This window comes from Chamaea fasciata, unplaced genomic scaffold, assembly GCF_029207755.1.
Source record: "Chamaea fasciata isolate MVZ Bird 193981 ecotype frontalis unplaced genomic scaffold, bChaFas1.0.hap1 SCAF_8, whole genome shotgun sequence".
NCBI classification, from domain to species: Eukaryota; Metazoa; Chordata; class Aves; order Passeriformes; family Sylviidae; genus Chamaea; species Chamaea fasciata.
In genome coordinates, this window is record NW_027094093.1 from 24,745,762 (window position 1) to 24,762,729 (window position 16,968).

Here is a 16,968-nt window from a genome sequence, read left to right on the forward strand (position 1 = left end):
TCAAGAACAGAACTCAGGCTACAAGGCAACATCTACTTTACACAGCAAAGAAAGCTCAAACCCTATTCCTTCTTACTGGAAAAAAAAACCCAAAGCCCAACAGACAAACAAAAGAAAAACAAACCAACCCCAGTAATATGCCCCCAAAAAAACCCAAAAATCTGATCTTTAGTGGAAATATGCATAACTTCCTGAGAAAGCTCCCTGCTATGCTCAGAAGCCAGAGACTACTGTGACCACTGCTTACAGGGAAATTTAGTTTTCCCACTCAATAGGAAACCTAAGGTTGTGAAACACAGACTTCTAAGCAGTAAACATCTATCACTACAGCAATGTTTACTCCATCATGAGGGTGAAGTACAACTCACCCAGATGAACATTTACAGTACCTCCTCTCCTTAAAAAGTCCACCAAAAAACCCCCAAAACAAACAAAAAAGAAACCCACCCAAAATGAAAAGATCAAGTTAACAACACACCAGCTGCTCTATGACAGCAGCTGAAATTCATGTGGTAATTGTCATTCAATCAACCTCTTGAAATGCTCCACACACCAGAGCAAGATATCCTCCCCCAAACCCATCTGTTAGCCAGACCACCCACTATTTCCCTTGTAATTCTGTCCCCACTGACACCAAGCTCCCTGCAACATTTGAGTTCTGCTGATGTTGCTCGGCAGAAAACTGTCTGGGCCCATCAGGATCTGGTCCCTACAGAAATGTAACCAAATGGTGATGAGAAATGCCATCTCTGTCTCTAGGAGCTTTGCCTGTTGAAATCCCCCAACCACAATCATTGCTCTCCACTCATCAGCAACCTCATGCAGCAGCACCAGGAGTTAAATGTGAGCTTCTGATATTTCTCAGTATGTAAGAAAGTAACAATTAACTATCCTTCTCCACTTACTAAAAGCACCACAACCAAAATGAGCAGCAAACATGCAGGCAAGGTTAGATACCAACCAAAAAAAGTATGTACTTGACACCACGTCAAAATTTAAGACAAAGGTGGCAACAAAGGAAAGTACCTGGGAACTCCTACAGTACTGCCCTCTCCATTTATAAAAGGCATGGGACTAATTTACACCATAAAATTGATCCTGAATTTTTCACAGAGTGCTGACTTAAGTCCACAAGAAGTGCTATGAAACTACCATCTTAATTATTTAAGTATCAATGCTGAACTCCAAATGCATGTGCATGCAACACTTCTGACCCAAGAGTACCTTGCCCCTTCCCACCAGCTTCCTATGGCACCTTGACTATAAAGTCACTCAGTGGCCTGAGCACAGAAAGCCAAAACAGAACACTGATATTGCTAAGATGAAGAAAATTTCAGCCAGATTGGTTCCAGAGACATCACAAAAGCTTCTACCATTACAGTTAAAACACATCTGTAAAAGAATGAACTGAGTAGATAACACACTAGAATAAATTTCACCTTCTGGATTTCTGTGACACATTTTTCTAACATCTGCATCCATCACACACTCAAAAATCAACCAGATCTCTAAATCAAATGTCCTAACGAAACATCTCCCACAAGAGCCTTCTGGGCAGCTGGGAATAGGGGAAGGAAGAAACCAAGCACTCAAATTAAAAAATACCAAAAACAATCAGACAAAAATGCCTCATATTTCTTAAATCTCCTGAAGCAGAATGTAGAAGTTTACCTACAGTTGCCCAATACTTCAGGAAACTGGGGCCCAACTTGTTCCTGGTAAATATCCCACAAAAGCAATGGATTCAGCTTCAGTGTTGTTCCACAGGTCTATATACCTTGAGATTTCAAGTATGAGGTGCATCACTCCCTTTTTCAGTAAACAACTTTATTTTTTCACCCTGCATTTTGCTGCATTACTGGATATCAAAACACACACCAAGGTGCTCTAAAAACCTGGTTATAGCACAAAACCAGCAAACCCAAATCAATACTTTTCTCATCAATTTCATATTTCAGGAAGAGCTAAATTCCCACCTCCTCCTTCTCTGGAAAGAATTTACTGACCTAAAAGCTCTGGCTCACCTTTTTCTCCCACAGAGAACATTTCTCTAGCCTATGGCAACCCAACAGTCTCAGTGTACAAACTATGGCAGTGATTTTATTTCAAGACACATTTCTCAACCATACAAGCTTTCTTGGGCTTTGACCAACATTAATAAAGTACTCAGAGGAGTCAGCACCATACACTGGACAGGCCAAAAGACATACTATGACAGACACTTAATGATGATGATAATGGGGCCTTTTGAACAGAGTGGAGAATCCCAGCATCTGGGCCTCTGTTCCAGCCAAGAAACTGGCAAATACTGCTATGATGGGCTCGAATACAAGACTATTGCTTGAATGTAACTATTATCTTTGACACTGATGAATAAAATGCCCCCTTGGAGCCAACTGACTTGCAGGAACAAAGCTAACAGAGGGTCAGAGGACACACTTTCTCTAGCTGGCCCTCTTCCCCACAGATCAGCTGGACTACAAAAAGAAAATCAGCCAATAAAAAAAAAAAAAATAGGCATATACCATACAGTCAACATCAAATAATTCCCCACCATCAAGTTTCTACATCAGTACAATTTTTTGTTTCTTTGCGTTAATACATTTAGAAGGTTAACTTTTGCAAAGCACAATACAGTCTAACCATCACACAGGCTCTTTACTGAGCCCGTGCACATGCCCAAGCTCACAGTACCTCTGCCCACGTAAACCTCACAGAAGAAGGAGTGACCACCAGCAAGGGCCATTCCTGCTGGTAATAGGCAGCAATGCAGATGGCCTGGATGGTCTTGCCCAGGCCCATGTCATCCGCGAGCAGCAAACGTCCATTCCTGGAAATTGCAAAACTGGGAAAAACAGAGAGGGAAAGAGGAGTCAAGAAATGGGTCAAAGAAATAGTCAAAAACTATCTGGCAACCAAGATGATCTCAAGTCATGACTGAGCTTCGAATGAGGATCACCTGGAAGTGATCTTCAGTAAACTTGGATTTTCTCCTTTAGTCTTCATATAAGGGAGCAGCTCTCACAGATCTCTCAAAGCATGGAAGCTCCTGACCAGAGTGGTTCAGCCCAGTCCTCAGAGATTTTGATTTCATATGAGAAGTAGTCTCAAGACCTTACAACTATTTTAAGCACATTCTTTCCATTGTATTACTCACATGTGTTTCAGAGTTCATTCTGGCTGAGCTAAGAAATTATTACTGAAAACAACAGCAATTTAAGACCATTAAGTACAGACTGTCCTAGACTGCATGTTGAAACCAATAACTAATGATCATATATGATGGGGACAGGGACATTTAAATTTTTATCTGTACATGTAATTAGTAATTTTAAGTATTTTAGGGCTTGGGTCCCATTTCCTGGTCCCTTCCCATGTGTATTTAATATTCAAAAAACAACAACAACTGAAGAGACGCACTTGGGAAAAAAAAACAATTACCTTACAAAATAAAAAATCATATGACAATTATGTACATACTGAATCACAAAACGAAGATCACAGATTTATCATTTGAACAATTTTTTTAGAGTAGCAAAATACTATTTTCCACCTGATTCATGATGAATTCTATCCAGAAATAAAACACAAGTGTCACTCAAAAAATAATTTAAAAAATTAAAAAAAAAAAAAAATAATCCCAAACAAACCATGCTATACCAAACGATCAAAAGCCCAAAGTCCCAGAGTATAATAGACCCACACTCTAGAGAAATGCAGAACCCTGCATGGACAAGAAGGGAATTTGGGTACCAATATAAACTACGCAATTCTAGACAAGGACTAGCATGCAAAAAGGACATACTTCACACCTTCCCGCTGAAAGGGCATGAGGCTCGTCACAATTTTGGAGTCCACTACTGAAAGGTCAGCATCAGGAATGTCTGTCTGTGATGGAGATCTCTGGAGTTGAGCAGCAAAGGTCTTAATTACTGCTTCTGGCAGTGGCTCCACTTCTACAGACATGAGACTCAGTAACATTTTCACTGCAAAGAACAGAGCAGTTTATTATCTGAAAGGACAACATACACACAACTTACATTACGGATCTCAGGACACAACCTTCAACCTCATCAAAAATATAATTTCCTATCCTGAGACAGTTCAGAGAAATCATGGCATCATGCACAGGTGTTAGTTAGCCTGGCCTCTTCCCTAAAGTCTATTTCAGAACCACATGATGAATCACATCTCCTCCCATCATACTTAGATTTGGTTGTAAAAAAACTGAAACTCTGATGCCATCATTCAGAGACGATTGCTACTAATACAGCTGGAGCTGGATTATTCATGCTGAGGGCAGCTCAGGGCACACTACTCAAAAATGAGAGTACAGATTTGAACAAAAGAGCTCCTGAAGCCTAGAAAGCAGGGACATCTTTATCTTGACCTTGGGATTCTGTACCTCTGAGGTTCCCACTGAGCCAAAACCATCAGAAGTGACCCAAGACAGTTACCTAAAGAATATCATTCATCTTCAATTTTGAAAACTCTTTTCTCCTCCTATTCCCTGAATTCACACAGTTGGGCTCTGCCTCCACTTTACCACATTTATTTACCACACTGGGTAAGAGAACAGGAAGCATCTCAAGGCTCTGAGAAACAGCTCTAGTACCACCAGCAGCGGCACTCCAACAACCATCCTTCAGAACCAAGAGCACTTCCCTGCTCAGCTGGTGGCCAGTGCTGTTCTCCTGGACAGAAGGAGCTTACAGGCAGCCACTTCAGTTCCTCAGTACTACTGTTCCTTCACCCATGAAGCCTCACAACTTTACCTTCCCAGCTGGACTAAAGGGATCCCCAGCATCCATTATGCCAAGACCTCAGAGCCTTCATCTTTTCAACCCATGCATCACAATGATCACAGCATCTAGCCAATCCTCCCCTGGACAACCTTATTTTAGTCTCCTCCAGCAGCCTCTCTACCCCATCCCCTCAAAAATAAAAGTGTTTCTTTTTAATCCAACAGTTAATTTCTAAGAAAATAAACACCAGTTTTAAACACACAGTGAGCTGTGACTAGGAAAACTTATTTAATAATTTTTGTCCAGTGACTATGAAGTCAAAGACACCTCTGCACTAGGAACAGAAATGCAGGTGGACAGGTTTTTATTGCAGGAAGCAAATTCCTTTTTTCTTTAGTAGTCAGTTTGTATATGAAGTCCAGAAGACAATAAAAAAACCTGCCTGGAAAAACAACTAAAAAAAGAACTCACTATACCAGCAGTAAATGCACCGGAATTCAGTTAGGTATTTTTAATTCAGTTGTCTCCAAGAGGAAAACAGCAGGATGGACCCCTGCCATATAAAGGGGGAAAGCAATTCCAGGAAATATACATATGAAAAGATTTCCATTTGTGGTTGGGCAATGACCAAACTTTTTAAACTCTCCAGTTTAATTTCTGCTTCTTTAATAGCAGGAACTCTCTCCACCCAAAGAACAGCACAAGCTTGTTATTACACTCACAGACCAAGCTATGTGTTAGCATAATTGCTACAATTTGCTCACTGATAATTCTGTTGCTATTGTTCTGTACATGAGCTGGGAGAGTGATTAAGATATATCTGCCACCAGCATGATTCATCCAAGAGACAGTTTTTAGTGAAGTGACCTTTATATAAAGATGACTGAGCAACTAGGCAAAGAGACATTAACCTCTACAAACAGTTCCCAGCTAACAGATCTCTCTGCTGGAAATGGCAACCAGCCTTTCTAAATTCTCTTTTTTTAATTTTGATGTAGGCAAATGAACAGGCAACAAAGCAAATGCTGTTCCTCTAAAAGGCACGTGCTAGAATCCTCAAATGCCCTCACAAATTACACTCTGCAAGATGCATGGAATTTTTTTTCCTTTCCTCAAATTTGTGGGATTCTGAATACCTCATGTAATGTGTACAACTGCCAGCCAGCACGACCGAGGCTATGACAGACTAGGAGGTGATGTGTCTGCTCAGACTGCCTGGCACATGCCTCAGGATCAGGTCCTTTGCACGTACAAAAGGCCTTTTGACCAAATTGTGAGTGATCATCAGCATTCACCAAAATCAGGAATGTCAGCATTCCAACCCTGCAGTTTCCTAACAGTCTCCTCCAAGATACACTCACTTGTTTTCAAGACCTGGCCTTCTTATATGGCCCCACCACATGGCTTTCAGCCCTAGAGCCATTACTAATGTTATTAAGACATGCATCATAGAAGCATGCACTTACTCAATTATTAAACATACTCTGGTATCCCATAGAAGCAGGAGCCCATGCTGGAGAAAAACTGCTCTGACAAACAGGACTTCAACTCTGAAACACTAACACTTCCTAAGGATGTGCATAGAGCAACGGGCTTATTATCCTTCTGAAACTTACCCCAACCAAATTCCACAGCCAAAAACCCTCACATGAGCACCAAAGCAAACACAGCATGCCGACTGAGCTGATAAATAATAGTTATAATACTTAGGACTTGTGTAATGCTATTCATCTCAAAGCACTCTGTAAACTTAACATAAAAACCTGAGAAGCAGATGTGCTAGAAGCATGCTGCAGAAACTGGATTGTTCTGCAAAGTTGCATCTATTAAACAAGAAACCACACCAAAACACAGCTCTGCATTTCAGTTTGGCAAGTCACAGTTTCAGCAGCATTACACAGATGCATAAAGGCAAAAGGCAGCAGACAGAAACTGATGCACAGGAAGTTCTCCCTCACTGAAGAAATGCAGCTACTCACTTAGTTTGGGGTAATCCTCCAGCAGGAAATTCCACTTTCTGGTATTCATATCTGCAATAGTTACAACAAACACTGTCATAAGTCTCTTTTGAAAAAAGAGAGAATTCTCTCTCCATAAGAACATGTCAATCTACCTACATCCTCTGCATTTCAGAACCATTTAAAAACAATTGCTACCTTGATCAAAATCAATTCTCCTCTGTTTGCTGTCATATTAAGCAGTTTGGAGAAGATTTAAAAGTATGACCACACATCTAGAAATGGTGGTATCACCAGAGCAAGCCAAGATCAGCTCTCCTGATGAACCAAACTCCAAAATTCCAACACAACCCACCTCATTTACAGTATTTATAGTAAATGTAAATGTAATCATGCTGAGATCTGAAATATCACCTTGGCTAACAGGCCCAGAAGAGGACACGTTCTGCCATGGGACAAAGTGCTTGACACAGATACAACACTAAACTAGAACTACAAGATCTTGCAAAATCTTCACCAAAGCACATTCTCTCATGCTTTTTCAGAGGGATGTACTCTCACTACCTCTCTTCTGTGAAGCAAGAGCAGCCCCAACAAGGTCATTAATTAACAGCAGGAGACTCACCATAATTTCTGGAATCCATCTGTTTGAACACTCCAATCACTTCTGCAGAATACCCAATATCAACCTCAAATCGCAAGCAAGAGATAAGCACACATTTCCCTCTGACAAGGGCTGAGGGTTTCTTCCAGTTCTTACACATCTTCAAGAGGGATTTCACATCAATCCCACTGCCAACAAAACGAGAGCTTGATGCCAAGCCAACCACATTTTCTCCTTCCAGTGGTGCCAGAATTACTGATGGAAGTTGATTTGCTGCTTCCACTAGGGATTAAAGCATAGACATATAGAAAAGAATTAATAAGAAAGAACACACACAAGTTTAAAAGGAATGATGAATCTCTGCTTTCATTCACAGGGACAAAGAATAGAGAAAGTATTGGCCTGGAGGAGCGGGTTGGTGGGATTTTCCACAGAGAATACAGCAGGGACCAAGGGAATGTGATAATAAGTGAACAAGGGTCTGTCCAGCACTGTGATTGCACTAAGCTCCCTCTCTGCCAGCAATCCTAAAATGTGGCTCCCTAGGCCAGGGCAAGCAATCTGCAGAAGCACATTTAGCAGTAAATTGCACACAGCCATACAGTGCTTTCACTCAGAAAATCACAGGGACAGGGGCATGGTGATCAATAGCATGTGTCTGAAAAGATGGGAAGGTGTTTCTGTAAACAGCAAAGGAGAAAGATTTAAAATATCTGCCCCCTGCCTCATGTCAATGTCTGATAGATAATCCATCTAGGAGGAATGCTGTGTATTCATAATGCTGTAGAAAGGAATCTAGTCCAAATTTCTAAATATCTTTTGTTACAATTTAAGTTCATTACCCTTTATTCCATGCCTTACAGTTAGACTTGCACTTCCACCCAGCCATCTGCACTCCTGTCTTACCCATCACCAGCAATCATCCCTGTCACAATGCAAGGGCATGGAGAGAGGAGGGACACAGAGTTTTACAGACGTCAGCTTGAGAACACAGCTATCCACAGTGATAAACATGCCACTTCTCCCTGTGTTTCTCTGCCAATCTATACCCATGTGTTGTTTTTATTATTATAACTGAACTCTGATGGTTAAGGAATGGGAATACAATTTCTTAAAGTTTTTACAGCACCAAAGTAGTGCAGTTTGTCCCTAAGCCTGCACAGAAACTACAATAACACAAAGAGTCATGAACATCTCCAGAGTCCATTAGACACAAAAGCAGGGGACCATTAAGCACACTCTGCCTCCAAGTACTTGTGGAAGGCAATTTCCCCTCTCTGGGAGCTGTTTAGAATAAAGCCAGGTGAATCCAGGCCTCTGAGCACTGAGCTGCACATCATGATCCATTCTACCTCTTCTTAAGGAGTCCAGAAAACTGACACACAACAAAAAAGTACACACTTTAAGTTCAGTGGTCAAAATGTAAAAATGGAGAAAGAAATTCAGACAATTTCTTCCTAATCAATTAACAAATAAACCATTTGGGTATCAGCCAACCTTATTTTAAAATAAGTGACTTCCTGAAAAAATCCAAGCCTTGAGATTTCTACTCCAAATAAAAAGTTTAAGAGCATCCACTGAAAATAATTTTTAAATTAGAGGGATTGGAAACCACCAATTAAGACCTTCTCCTCCCAATGCACCAAGCAAAAGATTTTAGATTTAGCATTGTGAAGTTAGAGGTCACCTCTATAACTAGAACTGAAAGAAATGAAGGGGGAAAACCCCATATTTTACTCCTTTATTTCAACATTTGTTTCTAGGCTTGACTGCATGTTTAATTTATAGTACAAAAAAAAAAAAAAAAAAAAAGGTGATACAGGACCACATTGTTCAGAAAAACTAAATTACAAGTGGGAACTTCAAAATAATTGTTTTACACTTTCACTTTTTCAAGGCCCTTCTAAGTCTGTTCCCTTTTCTCAGGCTATTTTCCCCAACTTCACAGGCCAGTGTTGGTCACATACTGTCTTCACTTGTAAACAGGAACCTTCCACAGAGTACTCATATATTTCATAGCTTTAAAGAAAAATGCCTGATTTCACAAAACTATTCTGTTCATTTGCAAGCTCCCTGGTACAGAGACGCCGCTCTCATCTGTATTTGATATACTCCAAGCAAGCCAGCAGCATTTAAATTATAAATGTGTGGCAACCCGCATGGGAAGCTAAAACACCAGCACTCAACTGTGGTTTTTTTAAAGTGCTCAACACAGGCCTAATTCTGTTCCCACTGAAATCAATAGTGATTTATCACTCACTTCAATACAGTGTGCTTTTGAAAAGCCTACCTGAAGTGTTTGCCTCTATAATCTCTCAATCTTTTCAGAATAAGGTGACAGGAGAAGGAATAAAAAGATAAACCCACCCTTGTTATACCAAAAAAAAAGGCAAATTCATTTTCAGTCTAACTCAAAACTCTGAAGAACTACCCTTTATCCTTTTCTGACACACAAAATTAACAATAAAACTGTTTATATAAGAGTTATTTAAAAAGAAAATACATGAATGGACACAGAAATTAAGCATTAGCCACTAGAACATACTCAGTTTTCAAAACAAATTCAAAACAAGTTCCAGCACAGCAGATAATATTCCTATGATCTTGTTGGTTGCTGAAAAATTCAGTGGCAGAGAAAGTGCAACCTGTGCTTGGTATTTAGATTACATAAAAAATTAAATTGTTTCTAATCAACTACAAAGTATCATAAAAAACATTATGAGTTGGATGCCTTATTTTTAAGTAGCACTATTTTTATTCCTCAAGACACTAACACAGCTAAACAATAACTACGGAAAGCAGAGGAAGGAGGGGGTGTCAAGATTCTGCTTGTTTTTTATCATCCAACATTTACTCACAGAGACTGCTGTAATCTTCCATGCTGAAATTCCACTTTTTCATAGCAGGATCTAAAGTAGGGCAAGAGTAATAGGGCAGAATATGAATCATTTGGGGCAGAAGAACAGTGGTGGTGTGAAATGTTCACATGAGGTAAAAGCATTCAATCTACTCTCGCAAACTTTTTGCCACACATCTGAAAAACAGTTATGCCCAAATTAATAGCTACATGACACCAGAAAAAGCCATGGGACCCAATTTCCTACCCATACTAATACTAAGACAAGAAGAATTCACAGCCATTCACAGGGATCAGCAACACGAAGGAAAACAAAAACAGAATATAACAAATAAAGGTAGGGGTAAAAGATCAGAAAAAAGGGGTAGATTCCACTGCTTTCTGTAACCCAGGAAACAGAATCAGCTCATAACTCTGCACTATAGCTGAAGTGACCCATTTTCACATCCCAATTTATGAATAACTTAGCTTCCTTCACTTCCAAAAAACTCCGACCAGCTACGGCCACTAAACTTCTCAGTGCGCTGCTCATAAAGCAAGACTTCTGACTTCTTCTCTAAATCCAAGCTCAAGCTATTTATCCAAGCAGATTTTCTATCCAATTTAATCTGTATTTACTTCTTTAATCCCCCATTAATACCATATATTCCACCCCAGCAATAGGTACACTGGTAAGAGCCAAGTAGCAACTACAATAGCAGCAGATGCCAAAACTTCAACCCAATTTAAAACAGAGATAACAGCAAACAAACAATTCTTACCATAGGCTTTGCTTGGTACCTTCTTAAACACAGCAATAAGTTCAGCATTATACCCTATTTCAACCTGGAATCGGTCTTCCTCATATTTCACACATTTTCCTTTTGTAACATTATTTGCTTTCTTGTGAGAGGCAGTTTCAAAGGTAGAGCCCATACCAGCAGAGCTGGTCAGCTTCTGCATCCCACCACTGGTCTGAGAGACAAAACCTGCCCCTGTTCTTTCTGTCGGTCTGTTTATGTTTATCAGCATTTCTGAATCACTCAGGGCAGCACTGCTTGGTGGTGGAACATATTTAATGGTAGATCTGTTCTGAGTTTGTAAATCTTTACTACCATCAGGGTGCCCGTTATCGATGAATCTTGGATGAGGTGGTTCTGTGGGGTTTTTGAAAGCTGAGTAGCATTTGGGCTGCTGGAATGTTCCATGGTTAATTAAAGTGTGTTGTCCATGTTCCTGGCTACCAGCATCCAAGTAATGTTTATGAGAATAACTCAGAGAATTTGGGATCGTTGCAGGAATCTGCTTAAGGCCACTTGCTTGTCCCGTGTCCTCTGAACAACTCTTTTGCTGCTCTCTGTGTGAGCCAGCCATCTGTTGGTTTGCAGTGTAATGGTTATAGCCTTTCTGGAGACAGCTCTTCTGCTCCACAGGCGTGTTTGGACCCTGTTGGTGCTGGCTGGTAAACCTGACATGATTGTTTTCTTCCTTCGAGTTTCCTGGATTGCCCAGACTCTGTTCATACTGCAGAGATGCAGCGATGCCCCCATGCCCAGCCCTCTGGGCTGCCAGCCTCTCTGCTCTCCTAGCCAAAGCTAGCCGGCGGTTCTCTTCAATCCTTCTCTTCTGCTCGTCTGTAAGGCCTGATGACATCTTCAACAATTCCAGCAATAAATCTGTACCAGAACTACATTGGGAATTAATCACAGAGGCACCTGCTTCTTTAGAGGAAGGAAGGCCAGTCTACAGAAAAAAAAATTTTTAAAAAAAATTGTATTGATAACTTAGGACTGAGTATTACTATAACTGATCCTACACAAATCTAGTAGTACAGCAAGGCTGTCACACCAATGCTGAGCCATTATCAGCAAGTAGATGGTGACAGACACTGATAAGGCCTTGCCTGCCAATTCTGCATAGATAAAACATATGGGAAAAGGAGAAAACTGCTATTCCACTACAGTTCTGAGTACTGTTCTCTGCAATTCCCAGCAGAACTAATAAAATAGCAAATCACGGGGACACCCTGCACTGCAGAGCCAACCCCGCAAACGCACATGCAGGCAAAGGATTACATCCCTGCACAGCCTTTGGTGGAAGTGCGTCCTATTTCGGGTACCTATTAGCAAAGATAGGACGATGCCCATCTTCCCTCTTCACCTTCCTCGGTATCTCATAAAGCGTAGCAGACACATGCTGAAGCCCACAGGACAGAGCCAGCTCCTCCTGAGAACCCCCCACTCGCAGGTCACAGACCTTCAGAGAGAAGCGAGGGCCCGGCTCCCATGACATGTCCCAGCAGCCCGCCTCGCTCCATGTCCTGCGGGATGCGCGCCCCTCCGTTCCTCACCTCCCTGCGGGCCGGTGGGGTCACCTCTGCCCCTTCCTCTCCCGCGAGCCGGGCAGGCTCCCGTACCAAACTTAATGGAGATCCCGGCCCACCCTGTCCCTCGGGCCCCTCGCCACCACCTGTTGGCCCCAAGGTCCCGGAGGTCGGGCCTTGTTCCCCGCCCGCTCACCGCCGGCGGGCACGGCCCGGAGCGCCGTCGAGGGACTACAGCTCCCAGCAGGCTCTGCGCTACCGCCCGGTGGCACAGAGCGACTGGGAGCGCACAGCACGCCGGGAGATGAGAGCGGCGCGCGGGGCGCGCGGAGTACTGGGAAATGTAGTTTTCCGGTCACGGCGCCATCTCGGGGGCGCTGGCGTTCCGTGGGGGTAGCCGGGACCCCGGGGCTGTCGCCGCCACTCGCTCAGGCACCGTGCGGCGTGCGGGGGCTCTGCAGTCTGCCGCAGGCGGAAGCCTTGCCCCAGGGAGCACTCAGCGCTGTACAGCCGGGGCAGACACCCTCGCTGGCTGCCCCTAGGGTGTGGGGCACGCCAAGGTGTGCTGTTCCTGAATGGTGACTGAGCGGGGAGCTGATGTGAGAAAGGGTGGCGGTGCTTCCCAGTAGTGAGGAAGGAGTCTGCCCCTGGGGGTTAGGAGCAGGAGCTGGCATTGGTGCAAGGCTGCTTTGTCATTTTTGAATATTGGTGGTAGGTTGGAAAAGACCACTGCTATCATCGAGTCCAACCTATGACAGCCATGGCTCTGAGTGCCACGTCCAGTCTTTCCTTAACCACCTCCAGGGACGGCGACTCCCCACCCGAGGAGCCCATTCCAATGTCTAATCATCCTTTCTGTGAAGAAACTCTTCCTAATGTCCGACCTAAAGCCCTCCTGGTGCAGCTTGAGGCTGTGTTCTCTCATCCTGCCCCTGGCTGCCTGGGAGAAGAGCCCTACCTCCACTCGCTACAATCTCCTTTCAGGTGGTTGTACAGAGTGATAAGGTCTCCCCTGAGCCTCCTTTAGTCCAGGCTAAACACCCCCAGCTCCCTCAGCTGCTCCTCATAGTACTTGTGCTCCAGACCCTTCACAGCTCTGTTGCCCTTGTCTGGCACCTCAATGTCCTTCCTGAGTTGAGGGGCTCAGAAATGGTCACAGCACTCAAGGTGTGGCCTCACCCGTGCTGAGTACAGGGGGACAGTCACTGCTCTGTATTGCTGATACAGGCTTGGTGCTGCTAGCCTCCTTGGGCACAAATGGCTCATGTTCAGCTGCTGTCGACCAGCACCCCCAGGTCCTTTTCTTCTGGGCAGCTTTCCAGCCACTCTGCTGCCATCCTGTAGCGCTTCCTGGGGTTGTTGTGGATGAAGTGCAGGGCCGGGAACTTGGTCATGTTGAATGTCATACCCTGACATGTGTCTCAGCCCATTCATGTAGCCTGTCCAGCTTTCTCTGCAGAGTGACAATCCAACCCAGCCTGATGTCATCCACAAAGATATAAAACTTTGTGGTAAACTCAATCCTCTTATCCATATTTCCAGTAAACAGGACTGGGTCCACCCAACACTGATCCCTGGGGATGCGACTAGTGACCAGACAGATGAGGGGATGTGAGTGGAGGCTGGAAGAGGACAGATGTCAGGGCTTTCTGCAAGCAAAACACAAAAGAGGACACAGGAAACTATGGGCCCATTAGTATTACTCCAGGCCCTTGGAAAGTAGTGTAGTCACAAAGCAAATGAACCAGGTGATTGGGAAGGCCAGCACAGATTTACTAAAGGTGAATCATGGCAGATTAACCTGATCACCTTATACAGCCAAATGACATTTTCTGTCTGCATGGAGAGAGTAGTGAAGGTTGTTAGCCTGGACTTCAGAAGAATATTTGACCATTTTTCCCATGGCCTCCTCCTGGATGAGTTGACCAGATATACTGGAGGGGGGATCTGTGAGATTAGTAGGAAATTGGCTCCCAGGCCACAGCAGAAGGCAGCAATCAATGGGTTTTATGCAGGCTGGCAGCCTGTCACAAGTGCTGTCCCTCAGGGACCAATACTGGGTCCTATGCTGTTCAAGAAATTACACTGGAAGAGGTTTCATCTTGATATGAGAATGAAATTTTTTGCATTGAGAACAATAAGTCATTGAAACAACCTCCCCTGGGACATAATGGGGTTCCCATCACTGAAGGGTTTCAAGATCCAATTGGACAGGGTGATAGATAACCTTATCTAGGCTCTCTTTCCCACAAGGGGTTAGATCAGATGGTCTTTCAAGGTGCTTTTCAATTTGGCCTCATTTATGATTTTGTGAACATCTTCAGAAAAACCCAATGATGCATATTTACATCAGTTAAAATAAAAGTTAAAATAAAAGGGCTTCCCAGGGTTTTAATTACATATGGGCCTTGATTATACACATCGAGATGCCTTTTCTGAACAGCCACATTCCCTGTGTGGGTGATCAGAGCAGTAACTGGGGAGAAAGCAGAGGAAAGGCCCTGGGGAACACCATAACCCCCTTCTATCTCAGAATTCTACTACCCTGCCCAGTGGCAGGCCCAGAACTGCCATCCTTTGTTCCCAGACACCATTTTCTCCCACCTGACAGGCCCTTTGGCTCGGGACACTGAAGCCAGCTGGCTGTTTCACAGTTTATTCATTCTTCTCTCTGCTGGTTAATTAGAAAAGGTTATCATTAAATTGCTTCCTGATTAAGCAGCAGTGACTGCCATTAGTCAGAAGCTTGTCAGCCCATGAAAAACAAGGCAGGCAGAAAGAGTGAGGTGCAACTCAACACACACCACAACCCTGGGAGTGCTGTTCCTCACCTGGGAATCACATGCAGACATGAGCACACCACATGCACACAGGCACTTGCAAACATATCACTTTTAAAGAAAACTTCAGCCTAAGGAGACGTCTGGGCCCAGGGTTTTGTCCTAGCTTTTCTCAAGCAAAAGAAGAGGAACCTTCTTGCACATTCCAGGCCCTCTTGCTGCAGAGTGTGTTTGGTAGGAAGGGATGCACAGCCCCATGGTCTCTGTCCAGATCTTCTGCCTTTGCCCTTTCTTCCTCTGCAAGCCAGCAGACTCCAGGTGGCTGCACAGCAGAGAGAGAAAGGAGTGGATGAGAGACCTTTTTTCTCTCTTTCTTGTCGCACTTTTAACTGCCCAGAGCTAAACCAGATCCCAGTGTCACATATGGATGAGAGAGGGAACATGCAGAGCATAACCCCGCAACTGTTTCCAACCACCTTCTCCCTGCCAGCAGCTATTCTGTTCCAGGTCTTTGGCGCTGGGTCCTTATGCTTTGAGAGATCTTGTGGGGAAAAAAAAAAAACCCAACCAAAAAAACCAAAAACCCCACAGCTTGGTAAGAGTTAGAAAAGCCCCATTCAGGGACTGTCGCCAGCTCATGCAAATGTTGAGAGCAGGGCATGGTTTGCAGAGAGCTCTTGAGTTGCACGGTCAGGCAGACACAGACAGACGTTGAAGCATTTGCTCCATATGGCACAAGTTCAGCGAGACACAAGGAACAGCCCGGCCATGCAGAGAACAGACCTACAAAACGAGAGGCTGCTTGAAAGCAGTTGGCTGGTGCACTCCAGGTGTCCTTTCAGTCAGAACATGCTTCCAGCAGTGGCTTGGACTCACCCTCCACATACTGGGTCAGGGGCAGAGATGCAGAATGAAAATCCTGGGAGAACTGGGAGGGATAGTGCACCCCAGCACTGCTGTAGAGGAAATGGTTCACATCCTTCCAAAGAAATGCTCCCATCAGTGAAAAACATTAAGGAAATGGGGTTCTCAGTGTTGTTTCTAACAGGATCATTTGGATCATGCTCTAAACCTCCTCTCATGGACTGGGCTGGCTGACTGCTGGCTCCAAATGAGCCAGAACTACCTGTATTGTACATCTTATATGAGCAGCAGCTATTATCTGAATTACGAGTCTCCCAAAACTCCAGAGCCATTCCGGAGTCTCATGGATTATCCTTTGAAGAGTCTTGGGCTGCTCTTTAGAGGTCCTACTACTGTCATATTGAACATTTTTGCCCCATTTCACCACTTTGCCAACACACCTTGGTGGTTCTCCACATGAACAGAGCTGGCTTCCTTCCTCCTGGATGCGTGGCCAGCCTGCACTCTCTGTTGGGGCTGAATTGCATGCAGGGCTGCTGTTTGTAGCAAAGCTGTCCAACAGGGAACTGGAAATCAGCCCAGGCTAAAGGTCCTAAGAGGCCCCAGCTTCTGAGAGGGTTTTGATAGCCCACACTGAGCTGAGAGACACCATAACCAATGCCCAATTGCACCAATCTTTGACCAGCTGTGGAGAACTTGTAGTTGCACCTTCTAAATTAAATTAATCCCATGTTATCAGTTCCTACCCAGTTAAGACCAGTCAAGTGGTTGAACTAGGGACATACAGGTCAGCTTGGAAGAGAAGGTTGTGGTGCAGGAGAGGCAGAGAAAAACCTCTGGACTGTCAGAGCTTGTTCC

The 16,968-nt window shown here is 43.8% G+C and overlaps 1 protein-coding gene across 5 annotated transcripts in view; it reads right to left on the reverse strand.

The window, feature by feature from the left end:
• SMARCAL1 (SWI/SNF related, matrix associated, actin dependent regulator of chromatin, subfamily a like 1) overlaps window positions 1-12,726 on the reverse strand; it is a 32,077-nt gene extending 19,351 nt beyond the window's left edge. The window contains exons 1-7 of one of the 5 annotated variants that reach the window (XM_066190191.1): window positions 12,663-12,726; window positions 10,926-11,886; window positions 10,166-10,216; window positions 7,329-7,589; window positions 6,725-6,775; window positions 3,806-3,986; window positions 2,695-2,845 (exon numbers count right to left, since the gene is read on the reverse strand). In XM_066190191.1, coding sequence (XP_066046288.1) covers window positions 2,695-2,845; window positions 3,806-3,986; window positions 6,725-6,775; window positions 7,329-7,589; window positions 10,166-10,216; window positions 10,926-11,796 — 1,566 coding nt within the window. In that variant the 5' untranslated portion in view covers window positions 11,797-11,886; window positions 12,663-12,726. Of the gene's footprint in view, window positions 1-2,694; window positions 2,846-3,805; window positions 3,987-6,724; window positions 6,776-7,328; window positions 7,590-10,165; window positions 10,217-10,925; window positions 11,887-12,399; window positions 12,582-12,612 lie in introns of those variants that run through there. The other 4 variants (XM_066190189.1, XM_066190190.1, XM_066190188.1 and 1 more) reach the window with 4 other exon arrangements.
• Window positions 12,727-16,968: the final 4,242 nt, after the last annotated feature.